General features: G+C 50.7%; 6 protein-coding genes across 6 annotated transcripts; 2 read left to right on the top strand and 4 right to left on the bottom strand.

The window, feature by feature from the left end:
- Positions 1-4,048: 4,048 nt before the first annotated feature.
- BDZ99DRAFT_442162 (ankyrin) lies at positions 4,049-7,049 on the bottom strand (the record flags this gene model as incomplete). Its single annotated transcript, XM_033717800.1, has 5 exons — positions 6,643-7,049; positions 6,403-6,575; positions 5,817-6,344; positions 4,875-5,660; positions 4,049-4,679 (listed from the first exon to the last, which is right to left on the bottom strand). The coding sequence occupies exons 1-5, from the start codon at positions 6,913-6,915 to the stop codon at positions 4,049-4,051; spliced, it is 2,391 nt and encodes a 796-aa protein (XP_033578242.1). The 5' UTR covers positions 6,916-7,049.
- A 1,155-nt stretch (positions 7,050-8,204) lies between these two features.
- On the top strand, positions 8,205-9,587 carry BDZ99DRAFT_519929 (uncharacterized protein; the record flags this gene model as incomplete). The annotated part of the gene is made up of 1 exon (XM_033725461.1): positions 8,205-9,587. The coding sequence occupies one exon, from the start codon at positions 8,205-8,207 to the stop codon at positions 9,585-9,587; it is 1,383 nt and encodes a 460-aa protein (XP_033578243.1).
- Positions 9,588-9,810: 223 nt separating this feature from the next.
- On the bottom strand, positions 9,811-11,221 carry BDZ99DRAFT_498109 (alpha/beta-hydrolase). The gene is made up of 2 exons (XM_033723558.1): positions 10,941-11,221; positions 9,811-10,887 (listed from the first exon to the last, which is right to left on the bottom strand). The coding sequence occupies exons 1-2, from the start codon at positions 10,968-10,970 to the stop codon at positions 10,069-10,071; spliced, it is 849 nt and encodes a 282-aa protein (XP_033578244.1). The 5' UTR covers positions 10,971-11,221; the 3' UTR covers positions 9,811-10,068.
- Positions 11,222-11,893: 672 nt separating this feature from the next.
- On the top strand, positions 11,894-14,644 carry BDZ99DRAFT_385394 (uncharacterized protein; the record flags this gene model as incomplete). Its single annotated transcript, XM_033715429.1, has 3 exons — positions 11,894-12,466; positions 12,531-12,914; positions 12,992-14,644. The coding sequence occupies 3 exons, from the start codon at positions 11,894-11,896 to the stop codon at positions 14,642-14,644; spliced, it is 2,610 nt and encodes an 869-aa protein (XP_033578245.1).
- A 1,447-nt stretch (positions 14,645-16,091) lies between these two features.
- On the bottom strand, positions 16,092-16,615 carry BDZ99DRAFT_298701 (uncharacterized protein). The gene has a single exon (XM_033714173.1). It carries the CDS (start codon positions 16,581-16,583, stop codon positions 16,302-16,304), a length of 282 nt encoding a protein of 93 aa, XP_033578246.1. The 5' UTR covers positions 16,584-16,615; the 3' UTR covers positions 16,092-16,301.
- A 407-nt stretch (positions 16,616-17,022) lies between these two features.
- BDZ99DRAFT_462510 (glucose transporter-like protein) lies at positions 17,023-19,433 on the bottom strand. Its single transcript, XM_033719858.1, has 8 exons — positions 19,176-19,433; positions 19,078-19,128; positions 18,691-18,998; positions 18,418-18,610; positions 18,302-18,359; positions 18,038-18,248; positions 17,582-17,961; positions 17,023-17,484 (listed from the first exon to the last, which is right to left on the bottom strand). The coding sequence occupies exons 1-8, from the start codon at positions 19,226-19,228 to the stop codon at positions 17,158-17,160; spliced, it is 1,581 nt and encodes a 526-aa protein (XP_033578247.1). The 5' UTR covers positions 19,229-19,433; the 3' UTR covers positions 17,023-17,157.
- Position 19,434: the final 1 nt, after the last annotated feature.

Genomic DNA, 19,434 nt, shown 5'->3' on the forward strand with positions numbered 1-19,434 from the left:
GGGTGTAAATGGGGTAGGGTCTGCTTACATGCACGGAATTGAGGTAGAGGAGGTCTCGCTACGTATTTGACCTCATCACTCATGGAATTGCCGTGATGGTAGTGCTGTGTGAGGTGGTTTGATAGATTCTATCTGATAAAGGTCGAATGTAAAGTTTACGGGGTGTAAATCATATAGGGGCCTCTTACTCGCCCGAAAATTGATGTAGAAGTGGACTCGCTACGTATCCGACCTCATCACTCACACAGCTTCCGCACGGGTAGCGCTGTAAGGGGTCGCTCGATGAGTTCCATCTGGATTGGATCGGGTGTAAAGCTTCTGGAGGTATAAATTGGGTAGGGCACTATTATATATATACTAGAAAATCGGCCCGGCAAGGACTCCTGATATGTCTTCGACAGAAATTCAGGTATTTCAAGACTCATTTTACGCTATGTTCATTTCAATCGCATGTTTCCACCGGTCTTGACGCTGCATAAGGTGGCCTAATAAGTGCAGCAGCAAAACTCGTCAATGTAAAGTTTTCGGGGGTAAATATTGGGCACGCGTTGGGAGGTCCACATCTGTTAATGAATATACCGCGCAATTCAACTTAGAGATGTGATTTGCGTGCTCGTGCCGCTGCAGGAGGTGGCCCAGCGAGTGCTGCGAGAAAAAATGCCGATGTAAAGTTCTCAGGGGCATAAAGCGAGCACAGGTTGGAAGAGATGAGTTCCTGCTTGCATTGGCCACCCACTTCAGACTGGGCGCGCGGTTTCTATGCAGATAGCGTTGCAGGAGGTGGCCCCAGGACTTCTGCGAGCAAAATTGCGGATGTAAAGTTTTCAGGGGCCTATAACGAGTCCGGGGTAAAAAGGATGCGTTCTGCTTGCATCTACCTTGCAATTCATTTTAGGCATGCAGTTTCCATGCCGATAGCGTTGGGGGAGGTGGCCTTTTGGGTGCTACTGGAACAATGGCGAGTTTAGAAATCTTCGGAGCGCATATTGAGTGCGGACTTTTGACACGTGTAAAAGATAAGTTGGAGACGTGTTTACTGCAAAAGTATCCCAAAAGCTAGGCAATCTCGGACGTACCTGCTGTGCGGTGCGTTTCAGGCATGTGTTTTCCGTTTTCATGGCACTGCACGACATTCCCCGGTGGGTTCGATTGAAAATTGGGTGAACATAATGATCTGGAGCGCGTGAATGACCTAAAGATTTTGGCATGCATGAAGCGCTACTCAGAGAATGATCAGGTCTATCAAAGACGTGGCAGAAAGTCTCTGATATGCGGTTTGCATCTTTCAACTGCGTTTAATCTGCAAGTATTCAGCTATGTCTTTGCTATTTCGTTGATGCTTTCAGAGCTGGCTCAAGAGGGTATTACTAATATTGGAGTACGAGATCGGTTGTGAACAGATTGTATCGCAGGTCTCCGCGCTTTATTCTAGACTTGCGTGTTATATACTAAAGCGCTGCATGGGGTAGCTCTGCTGATGCAGCATGATCGTCATGCATGTCACATTTTCATCGCGTAGATCAAGCTCAGATTCAAAAAAGAGCAATTTTACAGGCATATACCGCGCGTTAGACTTCAGACATGTATTTTCCAAGCTAATAGCGTTGTATGAGGTAGTCCTAAACTTTCTACGTAGAACCTCTGGATGTAACGGTCTATGGAAGTTCATCGTCACATAACTTGGAGGACCCACAAGCGTATTCGACTCCTCCACCTGTTGAGTATCCGCTGGGAAAAGCATCAAACTGCTCCTGTACGACCTTGATGTTGGCGGCAACATTGTCGAAAGTCACTTTGGAGCCCTTATCTAATCCAACATTCTTCAAGCCGGAGAAGGAAAAGGTTGTGTCGCTAGAGTTTGTGATCGAGCCGGTGCCGGCGGAGGAGTTGTAGGATGAGATTGTCCCAGAAGGCATATTGGAAAGACTCTGAGTGGATTGTCGAAGGGACAAGATTATCTTTAGATAGGTGGACTATGTTTGAAAGGCGATTTGTGATAGGAGACGGGAAGTTTAAAATGAGCAGCTAAGGGGGATCAAATAGAAATACCGAGTCACTCGTTCGGAAAATAAGAAATGACGTCAAGTTTCGGTGGAGACTCTAGCGTGCGGAGTGAAAGATTGCGTATAGTTTGGACTGGGAACTTGTCGTATTCACAGATCTGTCATGCGGGTGGCTCCACTCGCTCTCCGTTGCCAATCGTGCATTGGAGGACGGAATCGACCATCGTCGGGTCGCATCGCAGGTCTCGGATCTGCCCGAGACATTAGATCACATCGAATACTTGTTTGCATGCCGCTAGCCATGTGGCAAGTGTTGGCATGCCATTCTGCAGGGTTTTGGGTGAAAGGGAAAAGCTAAGCATTGCCTTTTTGCCCACTTCAAACGCTTGGTTGCGAAACATCGAGGGCGACAAACAAGTCAACGATACTTTATCAGACGAGAATACTGAGGAAGCCTCCGAAAGTATCTCTCGACTATTTTCACTTCAAGTTTATGTATCTAAATTGACTTTGCGCCGCCTTTCGTGCAGTACACTCACTTCCTACCTAGACTAGCACCATGCCACCTATCAGGCGTTCGCTCTTTCACTGGTTTGATTACAAAGAGATGTCCCGAGTCCTGGTAAGTGACTGATCCTGGACCAGGTTGAGCATTGGTCACGTGAATATCATGTGATACTTACTGAAGGACAGGGCTTCCATCTGCTCCACACTACGCCAGAAAGCACAGATCTTCGCTCTATTCTTACGTACTATTGATACGGTTGAGAAATGGATACTTAACAGATGCTCCTTGTTGGGTCATGCTTTCCACCATTTTGGCAAGGCTGAAGCCGTTGCCTGGAATTCGTCCCGACGCTATCTTCGTCTATCCCTCCTCTCTCATTCTCCAAGCACCTCTACTATCATCATGACATACCGCACATTAGATACCTTGCAAAATCAAATCCGTCTCCTTCATCTCGACCCTCTACCCCACCCGGTCTTCTCGGATGATTCGACTGCCGAGACAGGCCTTGAAGCCCACCTGAATGACCCATCTGGAGAGAGCATCGTTTCTGATATCCACTGCACATTCAGTTTCGCATCGTTAGATTGGAATCCAGAGTACGATGCGCTCTCGTACGCTTGGGGTGATCAGAGAGAAAAAGTCCGCATATCGATTGGAGACTTTCCTTTTTTTGTCACTCCGAATCTTCATGCTGCGCTTCAAGACTTGCGCTCAGAGACCCACAGTTGCACGCTTGGGTTGATGCGTTGTGTATATATCCTGATCGACCCCGAATCAAACACCGCAGAAACTTGAGGTCAAGAACCTCTGTTTTCTAAGGTGTTTGATCTTGCGCTTTTAGCGTGCCAGATTGGGAAATATTGTTCTCTGTGTTATTTAATAGAAATATATATTATTACATTATTTTCTACATTCATCCTAAAACCTACCCTTACCTATTCTTTGTTTCCGTATGACCACCTATCCTTGAATTGAAACCGCTCGCGAACAAAAGCTTTAACATTCCACTTTACATATCTAGTACACCACCTGGATGCGTCCGGTGAACTAGCGCGGAAATCAAGCCACGAAAGTCAGTCGCAAAAGTGGGATAATCTAGAAAGTAACGCCTTGCGGTACCGTGCTTTTAGCAGATCCAGCTCAGCCTTGGTAAGTATTAGTCCAGAAAAGGGCTTCCTCCATTCTAATCCCACCTATTCCACCTGTGGCTTGATTTCCGCGCTAGTTCACCGGACGCATCCAGGTGGTGTAAAAGCATCACAACTCGAGGCACGTGCTTTGCCACGGTACATGAGGGTACTTCTCTTATCATAGTTTCAGCTCACAAGGTTATGGCCAGTGCGGGTCGGCACACTCCCAGCTAGCACAGCCGCAACGCCACCTCAGTACCGTAAACGCGTTAGTCATCCCGTGTCTAGTCGTGTCAATACCATCGATGAGTCCACGGCTCCGATGTTACATTCGTTTCCTCTCAATGAATGACATAATAGTACAATTTAGATCCAGTGTGGGTCTACAAGAGCGAGATGTACTATCACAAGGCAGCCACTAACATGTCTTCCGGACCAGCAGGCCAGGCCTGTAGCAAATCCACAACCTCTTGCCTATCGTTCAATTTCGCTGTTTCGAGGGCGGTTTGGCCGACGTCTCGATCGTCGCCAAAAGAAGCAAAGATAAAGCGGTTGTCCGGAGGATCTGTAATTCGAGCTCCATGGTGCAAGAGCAGTCTAGTCATCGGGAGATTGCCCCAGGCGGCAGCAATGTGGAGTGTGAAGGGCGTTATCCTCGCGCCGCAGTCGAGGACGTACTCGATAAGTTCAAGGCCATTAGACTCACTACCGTGGTCTTTTCCAAATAAGCCTAGTCGAGATCGGTAGGCAGCCTTAGCAATTTTACAGCATGCAGCCTCTAAAGCTGTATATCCTTCTCTTGCACTTCTCGGCTCATTCAAATCTGCCCCATACTTCTCTATCAACATCCTGACCTTTGCCAAGTCTGCCTGAGAGGCGGCAGCCTGGAGTGCTGTAAGACCACGGGTTTCGGAACCAGGAGCATGGACATCAGCACCTTTCTCTATCAGCTCTTCCATCAAGGCTGTTGAACCAAAAGCAGCCACGTTTTGTAAGGCGGTGGCACCTTCAGTTTTGCTAGCCGGCTGGTTTATTCTGGCACCATAATGCAAAAGAAGTTGCAACATTTCTGAACTGGAGATCCGGTGGATTGGAGCACCACTTTGTGTTCGCTCGAGCCCCTCGGCGACTAGGTTTACTTCCACTCCAAGCTCAAGCAATCTTTTGGCCACATCGTAACAGTCCCAACACACTGCTATTTGCAAGGCCCTTGTTCCGGACTCACCATACACGTCGGCCCCTTCTTGGACAAGACGTTCAACGAGCTCTACGTCACCACGTTGGGCAGCGGCCTGCAAGGCGTTCAACGAACGAGGCGCTTGTTGGTTGACATCGGCGCCCAACTTTAACAGCCGGTCGACTATCATTCTGTGGCCACCACGCGACGCAGCAGTGAGTGCGGTCTCGCCGAATGAGGCAGGTGTGGCATGAATATCGGCGTCATATTCCAGCAAAATGTCGACGAGCTCTTCATTACCGATCTTGCAAGCCGCTTGCAGCGCCGTCAAGGCGTACCCATCCCCAGGTGTAGCGTTAACTTCTGCACCATGCTTTATAAGCATCTTCGCTACAGCCTCAGGTCGACCCGTAGTAGCGGAGCACGCTTGTTGTAAAGCAGTCCAACCCTGGAAACTTCGCATATTTGGATCGATGTCGTAGTTCAAAAGTAAGCCCTGGACCCAGCGAGCATGGCCTTGGCCTGCCGCTTGTATCAAAGGAAATCTCGAGTTATAAAAATGGTTGGCCATGTAGGCAATTGGAACTTCATACTTTATAACGTAATGGATACGCCGAAAGTGCCTCTGCTCCCAGTCCGAATCCAGAGATAGGCCCATTAATTCGCTGCTCGCAAGAACCGACTCGGTCGATGTCGTGTCAACTTCTCTCATTAATCTTTCTTTTGACTGAAGTGCGTCTTTTAGCTTGAAAACCTTGCTGGGCCACCTCTCTGGGAACTCTAGATTGGGGCCGGCATGCTCCTTTATGGTTTGCCGAAACGTAGTGTCGCAATTCCTACTATAAGAACAGAGTTAGTGAATGGTTGCAATAACGAGTTTTCCATACTTCTGACATGGATTTCTCTTCATGTGGTGTCTACACTGATATGCGTCCACGGTCCACAAGCAATACTGCAGTGCCAGAAGCCTGAAGAGTAGTGATCAGAGATCTTACCATTTCCTAAAACCGATACCAGTGCTGGGAAGCCCACAAATAAGACATGGTTGAGTTCTAGAGAGGGGCATGACCATTGCATCTCTTGGCGCTTTCTTCTTGATAGTTATCAAGATATTCATCTCCAAACAAGCGCCTGGTCGGACCTTGCCAAGAGGTGGAGAAGAAAGGCCGTCAAACCTCTCCCTCAATGTAGACCCATTGAAAACTGTGTCACCATCTTGGTCGATGATCTCAAACTCTCGTTTGACAACCTTTTGGTAACCTGGATGGTCCGCGAAGATTATTTTCAAAGTATCATGAAATGTCTGCGTATTGCGACAAAGTGTAAAAGGCAATATAAGTGTGCGCCCTATAATGTCCTCGAGATAGATGTGAGATGATGCGGGGTCAGCTTCCCACTGGTAGCCCAAGTCCCGAGGCTTGTTTTGTTGTGTGATTGCTACAAGAGTGTGGATTTCACTCAGTGAATAGCTGATCTGATGAATTTTCGATTCGAGCCGATTCGTAGATTCAGCTTCGAACTGACTTTAAACAGCGCCTATTTAGTTACAATTCGAAAAGTGATTCTGAATAGAGTACTGACATGTTTATTGCGATCAAGTACGTCTGAAATGCGTTAAGATGGGAGCTAAGGCGAAGCTCAAGCTTCTGCGCATCCTCAGAGTTATAAAGCTTCCACTTCAATTTCCTCAATATGCCTTTTGCTTTGCTTCCTTGTCCATTGACCATGCTCTGTGTATACTTTTGAGAGTCAGTCTATCATTCACGTCAAATTAGCAACCATGTACGTCACTAAAGGAGTCTGAACAAGCGCTCGACATACCAAAAATTGTGTCATGAGCCTTCGGCAGCATTGCACATGGAACAAGAGGCCATTTGCCAAAGCTTGATCTATCTTCAGCGTAGCACAGGCTGCTGAGCTGGAGACAAAGTTGGTGATTTGCTGAGTAGAAGTGACAAGAGATTCGAGAAGCTTGATCAAGGACCTGTATTCCGCTACGGCACCCCTAGTGTCATTTAGGGCAACTGCGATGTCATGCGCTAATGCTCCAACAGCGATGAAGTCGCCGATAGAGATGCCGAACGGTACGACCATATTCGACCGGCACGCAGGCCTCAATGAAGCGGGGCTACGACATTGGAAGACAGCGAAAGGGATGCAAAGATTTGCAAGAAGTGATAGAACACAATACAGGCGTCTGAAACTTGGAGGGAATCATGGGTTTCTTAGGTAGAAATTTCGAGGTAGGCTATGCGAAGTGGGCTGTGCAAGGTAGACATTACAGCCGCCTCCCCTGGCTGAACTGCCTCGGCACCCCACAATAATTAGGCCACGTCAGCTCAACTCCTGCGGGTCAGATAAGCTATATATACGCTACTTCCCTTTCATATAATTATTATTAAAGGACGAGTCTAATTATCACCCCCCTTTTTACTACGTATCACCCCCCTCTTTGCTATATATCACCCCCCCTCGATTTAGCCTAGCTCCGGCCCGTATTAATATTGTTCCACTAATCATATTCACCCGATTCTCGGTGTATTGGAGGCCCATCATCCTCATCATACGGCGCATAGTTGTGCACGGAAACCTCAACCTTAAAGAACCAATTACCTAGCTGTAGGTCTCTAGTAAAGGCTCCTTTCATAAGGCAATTGGAGTTCTTCAAACGGGTATAGCGCTTCCTATTAGCTGGCGTGTATACTCCTGCGCAATTGCATTAAATAAGCACCTTGCGCACCTGGGGGGGCATGCGCTTATCCAATTTTTTTGTTGTATTTAATGATTGCATAGCCTTCCTGCCTATCCCACGCATTAACAGACTTTAAACCTTCCTCTTCAGATGCGTGGCGGCCCCAAGGGGGCGGCCGGAGGAGCATGGGGGTGAGGCTGTTAATGTAGAGGGCATACAAAGGTAGTATTGATGCATTGAGAGTGCGTAGTTGATAGCGATTCACCTTCTAATTGGTGGAACAATATTAATACAGGCCGAAGCTAGGCTAAATCGAGGGGGGGTGATATATAGCAAAGAGGGGGGTGATACGTAGTAAAAAGGGGGGGTGATAATTAGACTCGTCCTAATTTAACTGTAAGGTTTATTTCCTACCTTATATATGTCTATGAATTTGCCTAAGGAAACAGCCATGTTTTTTCTTCGATGCTGTTAAAAAAATCCTGATTCTGAACAAAGCGAGTGGACCCTGACCGAGTGTCTCGAGGATTTGCCGACTTGTTGGTTTCTCTACTAGGTCGATCAAGTATGTATCAATCAGGATGATAGCAATGAGTGAAACCACCAAGTCAGTATGATGGGCGAAATATACAGGCGCGCGTCGACGGTGGTTGTATATTTGGGAAAGAATTGTCCGGGTAGCGACATCGCCATGGACTTTCTTGAGCTTTGGGGAAACAATGGAGATCTCCATCTAGACTCTTCTATCGGTCCGAGTGTAAAGGTAAACGGTATGGAACTCAGCTCTCCAGAGCTACGTGGGAATATTGCTCGCTTTTTCTGCCAGCCCTGGTGGGGCCGCTTATGGACTGTCCAAGAGTTTATCTTGGCTAAGAAGATATTCTTTCAAAGTGGTCGGTGTACCTTGTCCGGAGACCTGCCCGGTAAATGCGTACAGCATCTCAGGAAGCACACCAGCGCCATGTGTTGCACACAGTTATCCTCTATTATGAGACTCACTGACTCGCAAACCGGCCTGTGTTTGATGGATGCCATGTCGAAACCCAACCTGCTAGAACACGCAAGATTCAATCGATTCCATAGACCCTTCTATTACATATTGCAGTTATTCCGTCATCTGGAGTGTACCGACCCTCGAGACAAGATATACGATATGCTAAACCTCGCAATAGGCCCATACATGGACCTTATCCTGCCAGACTACACACGCTCATTGGAGAGTGTGTTGACCTTAGCTACAATTTCAATTGTGGAGAGAAGCCAATCGCTGCATATATTCAGCCTTCTACATTATGGCCGTCGCAACCTGACGAAGCTTCCTTCTTTCGTACCAGATCTGACGGAATCAGTCCTTTTAGATGCCAATAGACTCGAACATACTGATCGAGTCGAGATGGTTCGACTCTTTCGCGCGTCTGGGGACTCGAAGTCAGACCTGAGACTCGTTAGCACAACGAAGGCTTCCACAAGCGGATTCATCTTCGACTCGGTATCTGCCGTGGGGATCCCGCTCGGTGCTAGCTCTCTTGAGAATTGGCGAACTCTGGCTCAGGTAGATGACGACCCCGATGCATCATATCCCCAGACCGACGTGTCGAGAGAAACAGCTTTCTGGCAAACACTTTGTGGAGGCTCTGTGGGAGCCATAGTGCGAGGAGAATACGAATTCGAAGGAGTGGACGATAGAACTGGTTACCAAATGTACCAGCAATGGATCGCCTGGGTCACAGCACCTCATGACTCTATTGAGCAAAAATCTCTTACTAGTCTTGATGGCATTGACTTCAACACAGCATACTTGGCAGCTGCGGTCGGCCACCGATTTTTCGTGACGCAAAATGGGTACTTCGGACTCGCCCCAGCAACTACTTCTACTAGGGACTATGTTACCATACTCGCGGGTGGCCCTGTGCCGTATATACTTCGACCCGTATCTGACGAAGTCTCGATTGAGTATATACATGGAACTGCTACCTCAGCTCTAGGCTACCGCATTCTAGGAGACGCGTATGTGCATGGTATCATGGACGGCGAGCTAAGCAACCGGAAGTTCGAGGATATTGTACTGGTTTGAGGGCCTGGAGGAGAGATGGAAGACCAAAAATTCGCATTCCAATCGCAGTACTCCCCTAACCAACGCCTGCAAAAGTTTCCTCGTGCAGCTCGACCTCGGCAGTCTTCTTTGCAACCGCCAAGTCAGTACCTATCGCTCTGATTAGCCTGCTTTCTATGTAAGCCTTCCTCCGGTACGTTTTCTCAGTATATACCCTTCTTGTGTAAACCCTTCTAGGGTACTTAGGAGCCTTCTCTTTTTCATTGAGCTATTGCGAGGGCAAAATTTGTGGTTTGTGGCGCTGACCTCATGCTTCTCAGGCTGCTCGAAGTGAGGTTATGCCTTTCTAGAACTAAGAAAAATGCTTATCTACTACAAATTAAATTAGAGAGCAATATATCTAAGGACCAGAACAAAATCATAAAGCGACCAGATCCCATCAGTTCCTCCACCGCTACCTACTCAACTCCCTCTGGAAGTCCAAAGTCCCCGCGAACACATCTTAAAGCCATCGGGCAAACCAATCCAAAGCCTGCGTCACCGAATCTTCCAAGCACGCCCTCTCCAGCGGATCGTCCGGATTGCCTCTGACCGCAAAACCATGGCGTCCGGGCTTATACACCTTATGCTGCACCTCGGGCACCTCCCTCCCCGCCTCCCTCGCCTTCGCATGAATCGCCTCCGCCATCCCCTTCTGCTCAATCTTGACGCCCGTATCCTCCAAGCCCCAGCCAATCGTAACCGGCACAACCAACTTCTCAACATCCTCCGGCAGCGCCACATGGCTCGGATGCAACGCGACCACCGCATCTACCAGCGGCACCTTCTCCCCATCCATCTGAATCCTATTCCCCTCCAGCCCCGCGCGAATCGCATACTTCCCGCCCCAGCAAAACCCCACCATCCCAATCTTCGTGCTCCGCGGCGTCGCGCGCCGCAGCGCCTGCAGGAAATCCATGCAGATCTTATTCGTCGGCGCCTCCTTGTGGCGCGTCATCCACATAACGAACGCGGGCGCCCGCGCGAGGAAGCCCGTGTACTTGCCCAGCTTGGACTGCTTGGACTCGTCGACGGGGATCAGGATGTCGGCGATCTTGAGCGGGACGGGGTCGCCTTTGAAGAAGTCGGGCAGGTAGACGAGGTACTCGCCGCTCTTGGCGTAGGCGTCGGCGATGAGCTTGTTGTTGGGGAGCGGCAGGCCGAAGATGTCGGAGTATAGGACGATGATGGCGCGTGGGTTGGTGCGGTTGCCGATGATGTAGGTGTTTAGGCCGTGGAGGGTTTCTTCGGTGCCTTGGGGGAGGCCTTTGTGGATGGTGCCCTGGGGGATGGGGTGAGTGGGGGGTGGTGGGGAGGGGTGGGGAGGGGATGTACTTTGATGCACTCGCAGGAGGAGGAATCCATTGTGGAGCTGGGAAGCGAGTATCAGGCTACGGATTATGCTTTGTTTTACGATGGGTTGGCTTGAAGAAATTGGTGGAGGTGGACCAGCTGATGGAAGGTCTGCTCAGTGTAGGTAGGTCTTTGCAGAGTGGAAGCAGACTGTGTAGATTTGAAAGTAGACAGGACTTGTTGAATTATGGAGAAAACTGTAGAAAATGCATCCTTCATGTACGATAGCAAGCAGCGAGCAGGTTAGCCCGTCGCCTGTCTCGTTGGCCCGTCTCTTATCTCGCTCTCTTCTCGCGCACTATTCGGGACGAGACTGCCCCGACTAGGGCTGACAAGCTACTCTGTAAGGCTGAAGAGATGCAACCGTCTCTACCAATCACGCTGGATCTCGTTTATCAACAATAAACGCCGCTTATATAATATACTTCTTATAACTAACTAACTAACTATTATGAAAGAGAGACTGTAACAGTACTAGAGGGCACGTGTGGGCGATTCGTAAGGCATAAGCGAGCAGGGGGTGGCTCTACGTAGGTTTAGTAAAGCCACGAGCCACCCCTGCCGACCAGAAAATCACACTTGTCGGAGCGAGATTGGTGAGATTGGGCCTACAATACAATACCGCAGTATGCATCTGATTACTGTAGCCCGTACAAGCATACCCTGGGACATTTGTCAACAATGAGGAGTGCCACTATACCAATGTACTTACATGGGGTTTACTATACGGTAAAGTCGCTAAAGTAGGCTCGCGCGGGCACCCTTGTAGGCAGCGAGAAGAGACGACCTCCCGTCAGTCAGCCACCGCGAGCGTCGGCTTGCTCACAACGCAAGGTAGCCGTCAAGAGCGAGGAAACGATTATCGGACAAGGTCATCACCATTCGGCCATTCCCCCGACTGCAGCATGTCGCAGGTGCCGACAGGGACAGCATCGATGGCCGCCTCGGCTTCGGGCTCCGAGAAAAACGCGACCTCGCCCGCGTCCGCTAGCACTCCATCATCAACATCTGCGCCAGCACCGAAGGCGCAGAGCTGCGTCGTATGCCGCCGTCGCAAGGTGCGCTGTGACAAGCAGTCGCCGTGCTCTAATTGCCGCCGCGCGAACATCGCATGTGTTCTTCCTTCGAAAGATCGTCCGCCAAAATGGGCTCGTCGCCTCGAGCGCCTCACCACCAATGCCGCAGCATCAAACCCTCCGACGCTGCAAGACGCCGACCCGGGCGTTGCCAAGGTCATGGATAGACTGCGGAACCTCGAGGGCCTTGTCAAGGAGCTGACCGGCCAGCTGGAACAGGGACAGGCGGCCGCTAGCGCGCATGGTGGAGGTGAATCTAGTCTCTACTCTCTTTCAACGTCTGCCCAGCATCGTGGTGTAGAGCAACAGAGGCACACGTCACCTATCGAGAGTACTAGTAGTATCGAGAAGCCGTTTGGGAGGCTCGTTCTACAGGGTGCAAGCCAAAGCCGCTATGTGAGCAGCGGTTTCTGGACTCGGGTCAACGACGAGGTAAGTCGATCTATTGTGGTCACGTCGGCATCTTGACTAGTGGCCTCGCTGAATTTCGCTGCAGCTTGAGGGCTTGAAGACGGACACCCGCGGCCTGGAAGGAGATGAGTTCGATAGCTCAGAGGATGAGGCATCTTCTGGAAAGTCACCGCCTACCCAGGAACTTGAGCGGACACCTTCCGAACGCCATGCATTCCTCTTTAGACACAACTTGAGTCCTTCGGCTCACGATCTCCGCGAATTCCACCCGCTACCGTCGCAGATCCCGTTTCTCCTAGATGTCTTTTCTGAGAACGTGAACTTCATCACGCAGATCGTCCATATGCCAACCGTTACCAAAATGGTCCGTGATTTGCGCGGCAGCGACATGATGCGCCTCACGCCATCTAATGAAGCCTTGATGTTTTCCATTTACTACGCCGCTATAACTTCAATGGAGGAAGATGATGTGAGTTCTCATTAGATTGTAATGCCATAGTCCAAACGGACATACTTGAGGACTGTGTTAATTCATTTCATGCGCAGGTCATGACGAATTTTGGCTCCTCAAAGGCCGACCTCAATCTCAGATATCGGCTCGGTCTCGAGCATGCCCTCGCGAAGGCCGATTTCCTCAACGCTCCCGATCTTGTCCTAGTTCAGGCATTTGTCATCTTCCTCTCTCTCGTTCGCCGACACGACAGCCCGAGGTTCGTGTGGATGATGACTGGGCTCGTCATCAGGATGGCTCAGTACCTTGGTTTGCAGCGAGATGGGTCACATTTCGAGCACCTGACTCCATTCGAGATTGAGACGCGACGAAAGGTCTGGTGGACTATGTGCATGCTGGATGTGAGAGCATCAGAGGACCAAGGGACAGACCTGACTATAACGAGCGGCAGCTTCGACACGAAAATCCCTCTGAACATCAACGCTGCAGACATCAGTCCCGAGTCAAAAGAGATGCCCACAGAGCGCGAGGGCGTGACCGAGATGACATTCGCGCGCATCAATTTCGGGCTATGGCATATCATGTGGCAGCTGATGAACCCCAGTGTAAGGAACGGTACCGCAAGTTTGGAAGACCAAAATCGTATGGTGAGCGAGATCTACCAGAAATACGAAGAAGGTTACTTTCAGCACATGACAGAGTCGGGGAATATTGGCTTTTGGGTCGGGTCTACCGTCGCGCGCCTTGTCATGGCAAAAATGACGTTGATCGTCTTTCTTCCTGTTCTCTTCTCTTCCCCAAGCGAACACTTCTCGGACGAGATAAGAACCAAGTTGCTGGTCTCGGCAATCGAGGTCGCGGAGTATAACCATGCGCTAAACGCCGAACAAGCATGTCGGCAATGGCGCTGGGTCTACCAAACTTACACTCACTGGCATGCCATTGTATATCTTCTGATCGATATCTCCCGACGGCCTTGGTCACCCATCGTCGAGAGGGCATGGGTCGCGCTTCACAGCAGCTGGCTGATCCCAGTTCAAAATCCAACGAACAAGAATCTCCGCGTGTGGTTTTCACTGCGAAAGCTAATGGCCAAAGCCAGCAGGCATCGCGACGCCGAGCTCAGCCGGCTGAGAGCCGATCCACAGGCCGCCGCCAGGTTGGATACGGAGGACCAGAACATGCCATTGCCGTCAAGCTCAGGGCCCTTCCCAGCCGAGTCTGGATCTAGTGTGGACATCTTCCGCGAGCGGTGGCGCAAGCTCGTGAACCTTTCAGAGCCTACCGATCCGTCCATGCCTACAATCTACGCAAGTCAGCAGCCAACGGCGTCTGCTTTTGCGTATAACCCAGGCGACTTGACCTCCAACATAACCTCCGAGCCTACCTATCTTGGTACGAGTGGACAGCACGCCGCTCAAAATTCAGAGCATATCAAGTTCAGAAATCCAGAGCCAGCGCTTCCAACGAATGCTCCCAGCGAATTGGCCTTCAGCCAACCTGGACTACCATACAATCCCTTTACTACTATCCCTGCAGACTCCTCAGATGGTCGTACCATGGGTCCCGGTCTTGGGGCTTGGCTGTGGGCTGAGACTGACTCCTCGGATGATATGTTTCCTAATTTGGACCTTGATCCCATCGATGTGAATATGGATCTGGGTAGTGAGATGAATTGGTATAATTGGGTGGAATCTGCTAAGGGTATGGAAATGGATGCAAGCCTTAGTGGTAATGGCCGGACCTAGCTCGCTCTCGAGGGAGAGTATCTGGAGTGCCTCCGTACTCTACTAGAATGCATCCGTTTCGACATGGCGTCCACGTCTACGCCTAGAGCTAGTAAGGCGCTGCGAGACTCGAAGCCGGAAGAGCGGCCTAGAAGAAGCTCCAAGGTTGATACTCGTCATCACGCACACCATAAACATCTACAGCGTATTTGGACAGCACGGTTCCGTCGGATAAACTTCCTGCCATCTCTGGAATCGCCAACATCCAAGTCCTGGCAGTTGTCCGGCTGGCATTCTGGGAAACAAGGCTTAAATATGCATTCATGTGGATGCGAGACACAGAGATTCAATCACAAGCTGCCAGGGTACATCGGAAGGATCTCGATCCTAGGCGCCCGTAAACAGCAGGATTCTCACGCTAGCTGAGAAGATCTCTGAGATTTACTCTCTCATCAGGGCGTCCACGCATCCTGGTGGAGTCGAGGCGAGCGAGCTGGCACTCTTGACGTGCATGACGGACGCACGTGATCTCCTCTCCGAACCCGGTCACGTGCCACATCTCTGAACCCCGCCCCCAAATCTTTCTTTTGGGGGTATAAAGGCCCTTCTGCCACAGACCTTAGAATGTGCAGAGTACTTGACACTGGTCTTGGAGAAAAAGTAGTGGAGAGAGCCTTCATGGCGCGGGTTTGGTGTAAACAGGCACGAAGTGTTTGTCCATGGGTGTTGTCTCAACTGGGGACTGCGGGTTCTGATGGTTGGGACTTGCTTAGGTGGTTCAAAAGACTATCTCTTGGCACGTGATGGGTGATGGTTGGTCGGCGCTTGGACTGAGGCGTCCCGCAACCGCTACAGCGGTGATGTAGAACATCCTTCATTTCTTTCAATTTAATTCATCAGTCAAGTCTAATGCTCAAAGACATCTGCACAAATCTCATATACTCAACTCCACATTGCCAAACCCATACCAACCCTCATGAAGGGCAAAGCTACCCATCATCACCACCTCCCCTCTTCCCCTTTCGCAGCACCAACCACGCCCTTCCTCTCCATGGATCTGTTCTTGTTCGATTTTTTTATCCCCCACCAGCAACCCCACGACCATCGTCGCTGGCTTGGTCGCCTTTCAATTCACCCCACCAACATAATCGATCGATTATGATTGCTCTTTTTGATCCACCACACCACCTCCGCCGCTCCATCACACCGAAAAGCGAAGGAGTTGATCCCCCATCCCAGCCTACGCCAGCTCCATAGGAAACGACAAGGCGAGCCTTTTGATTTCCCACCCTCTCCCACAGCCATGAGAACCTAGTTTATCGGCTTTGACTCCACAGACCAGTCCACATAAAGTTAATTTTCCTCTGGTTTTGGACGGTCTACTGAGCCTCCCATAATTCTTGAAGCTTGGGAGAGGAAAACGTTCTCTCTTCCCTCATTCGCAACACCACCCACACCCACACCCTCCCCCTCCATGGTCTTGCTGCTGTTTTATTTTTAATCACCCACCTCCAACCCCTCCACCATGCTCGATATCCCAGTTGAATTTTGATCCACACGTCACATCCACCACCACATTGTAGATTCAGACATGCCTAGTTTCATCCTCCACCCAATCGACACCAACTCCATACGGTCTTCGGGTCCAAAGTTTGATCCCCCAACACTCTCACAGCCATCATAGGTTCATCTGCCGCTTTTTAACTTCGCAGAGCACTCCACATAGAAGCTGCTCCCGTGCGATTTTGAACGGTCTGCAGAATCTGCCATAATTCTTGAATATCCGTAGAGATAAAAATTCTCTCTTCCCTCCTTCGCAACACCACCCACATCCTTCCGCTCCATGCGGTCCTTCTGTGCGCATTTTGATCCCCCCACCACCAACCCCTCCACCATGCTTTGGTCGCAGCCAATTTTGATCCACCACTCCAACTCCACCGCTCCATCGCTCCTCACGCATGTGCGATTTGATTCCTCCACCCACCCCCACACTGGCTCCATGCGATGAAATGGACGGCATTTTGATTCCCCCCCCCCCCCTCCTTCTCTCCCACAGCCATGGGTCGTTGTACTCATGTTTTGTGACTCCGCAGACCAGTGCCCATAGTATCTTATTCGATTGGATTTTGGACGGTCTGCGGAGTCTGCCCTGGTGTCTGAAGACTGGGAGAGGGAGGAGTTTATATACTCGCCTGCTGGGGGGGGGAGGGGGAGATTTGGGGGATGAGTCAGCGGAGGGGCATGTGAGGGGTGTGGTGTTCATGCGCTGGCACTGGAGGCCATTCGGGCCGACTGGCGACATCGGGGGAGAATGTGAGAGGCTGAGACGGTCCTGTGGAGATGGCATAGCTTCAAAAGCGGAATTAAGGAGCAAAGGCCAGGAAGAGAGGCGTTTACGTTCATAAGGTATCAGCCAAAGCCTACATCATAGCGAGCGTCGAGTATTATCACTCCCATCCCATTAACAGCCTCCTCCTTTCATGCCCCCTTCCCCTCTCTCTCTTTCCCACCCCCTACTCTTTTCCATCCCTACATTAAACCTTCTCCCCCTCCCCTACCGCCTCCACATGACTCGCCCTCCTTTCCCTCTCCACCATAATCTCCTTCAAGCTCATCCTTCGCATATTCTCATCCACATCCCCAAACCTGACACTCGGCCTGAACTTCTTACTCTTCCACGCCTTGCCCACCAACCCATACAACTCATCAACCTGCTCGAGCGTGAGCCCCTTAGTTTCGTAGATCATCAGCCACACGAACACGACGCACACGAGGCAGAAGCTGCCCCACACGAAGAAGACTTTGGAGCGGAGATTCGCGTGCTGCGGGTCCGTCATGTAGGGGGTCGAGTAGGCGATGGCCTTGGATGTGTTAACATTAGCGTGTGTTGAGGACGGGGTGGAGGGGAGCTCGGGGATTAGAGGGAAGGGGAGGAACAGGGGAAACAGAGCAACATACCCAGTTCAGCAGCCAATTACTCGCCGTCGTCATACTCAAGCACTTCGCGCGCACCTTCAACGGATACAACTCGCCCGTAACCACCCACGCAACCGGGCCCCACGAGCTCGCAAAGAAGAAGATGTAGATACACACGAACGCGATGGCGGCGCGCTGGGCGGCGATCTCGGTGGTGCCCGCGACGGTGCCGGTGATGGCGACGATGTACTGGCACACGCACATGCCGATGGCGCCGATGAGGAGCAGGTTGCGGCGGCCGAGCTTCTCGACGGCGTAGAGACCTGGGAAGGTGGACACGACGTTGATGGTGTTGGTGATGACTTGGATGATGAAGGGGTTTTGGAAGCCGGCGTTTTTGAAGTATTGGGTGCCGTAGTAGACTGGCGTCGTCTTGTTAGCATTTGCGTTCGAGATTTGGGGGGGTTGGAAAGGGCGAGGGAGGGGGGAGGTACGTACAGATGAAGTTGACGCCTGTGAGCTGTTGCAGGGCTTGTAGTCCGCATCCGGTGAGTGTACGCTTGCCGACTGTGCCTTTGAAGCATTCGATGTAGGAGGCTTTGCCGATGCTCATTTCGTAGCGGTGGTTTGCTTCGACTTCGTGGAGTTCTTCGGCGACGGCTGGGTGGTCGGGTGGGAGACGGCGGAGTTTGCCGAGTGCGATTGCGGCCTTTTATACATTAGTACTTTTCTCGGAGTTGCATAGTAGGCGGAGAAACTTACCTTGTCATACCTATCCCTCTTGATGAGATAGCGCGGCGTTTCCGGGAGGAAAAAGAGTCTGAATGCTGTCAGAATGTGACTAGAATAACGAGTGGTGATGGATGCGGCAGACTCACCCAATAACCAAAATCAGCGACCACAGAAACTGTACAGCAATAGGAATGCGGTAAGAGCCGGTATCGTTGCGATTTTGCGTGGAGTTATTGACGATGGCAGCTAGAAGCAAGCCTATCGTAATAGCAAGCTGGTATGCACCGACGATCGTGCCACGGATCCATTTGGGCGAGGTTTCGGATTGGTACATTGGAACTGCTTGCCATTAGCTACCGTCTCGACCTTCGTTACGATGTAGAATGTTTTGATTGCTAGGAAAAAGATAGCGAACTTACTCTGTGCGCTCACTAAACCTACTCCCAACCCAGCAAAGAAGCGCCCCGCAATGAACAGCGACTGCCCCGTCGACGCGACCTGCAAGATGACGCCCAGATTGAATACTACGCCCGTGGAGAGCATCAAGCCCATCCGTCGGCCCACCGTGTCTGCCAGAGGCGCAGAGGCTAGGGCGCCAAAGAATGTACCAGCTGAGAGGATAGACACGATAAGAGAGTTGTCTGATGCCTTGAGGACGCCGTTGGTCGTAAATTCTTGCAGCCAGTAGGGCATGGCGATGATGCCGGAGATAGTGCCGGTGTCATATCTAGGAATCTCATTAATTTGATAGTTCAATTGATGTTTTTGAGGGTGTTGATGGGTGGAAGAGTGGTGAGAGGACGAACCCGAAAAGCACACCACCAAAGGCGACGAAGAGACCGATACAAATCGCTGGCCTGGACTCAATTAGCACTGAATCGATCTATAGAAAGTTGGTACTCACCAGGTCTTCCCCACCTCGCCATCAGGCTTCTTCAAAGAGAACTTCCCAGGCATGCTGCCGTTTGATCTTCACCACAGAATCCAGATATCGGAATCGCAACTGCTTCAACCCTATCACAATTGCTTGATTTTTTGTGCCTGGATAATCCACGGGTCCTGTAACTTCCTTATGAGATATCCGTACTCAAGAAAAATAGAGTCGCCCGGAAATGCCTTCTCTTTAAAAACGCCCGACGCAGTCCCCCGCACATCCCCCAAGC

Source organism: Mytilinidion resinicola (genome assembly GCF_010093595.1).
Source record: "Mytilinidion resinicola strain CBS 304.34 unplaced genomic scaffold BDZ99scaffold_8, whole genome shotgun sequence".
Taxonomy (NCBI): Eukaryota; Fungi; Ascomycota; class Dothideomycetes; order Mytilinidiales; family Mytilinidiaceae; genus Mytilinidion; species Mytilinidion resinicola.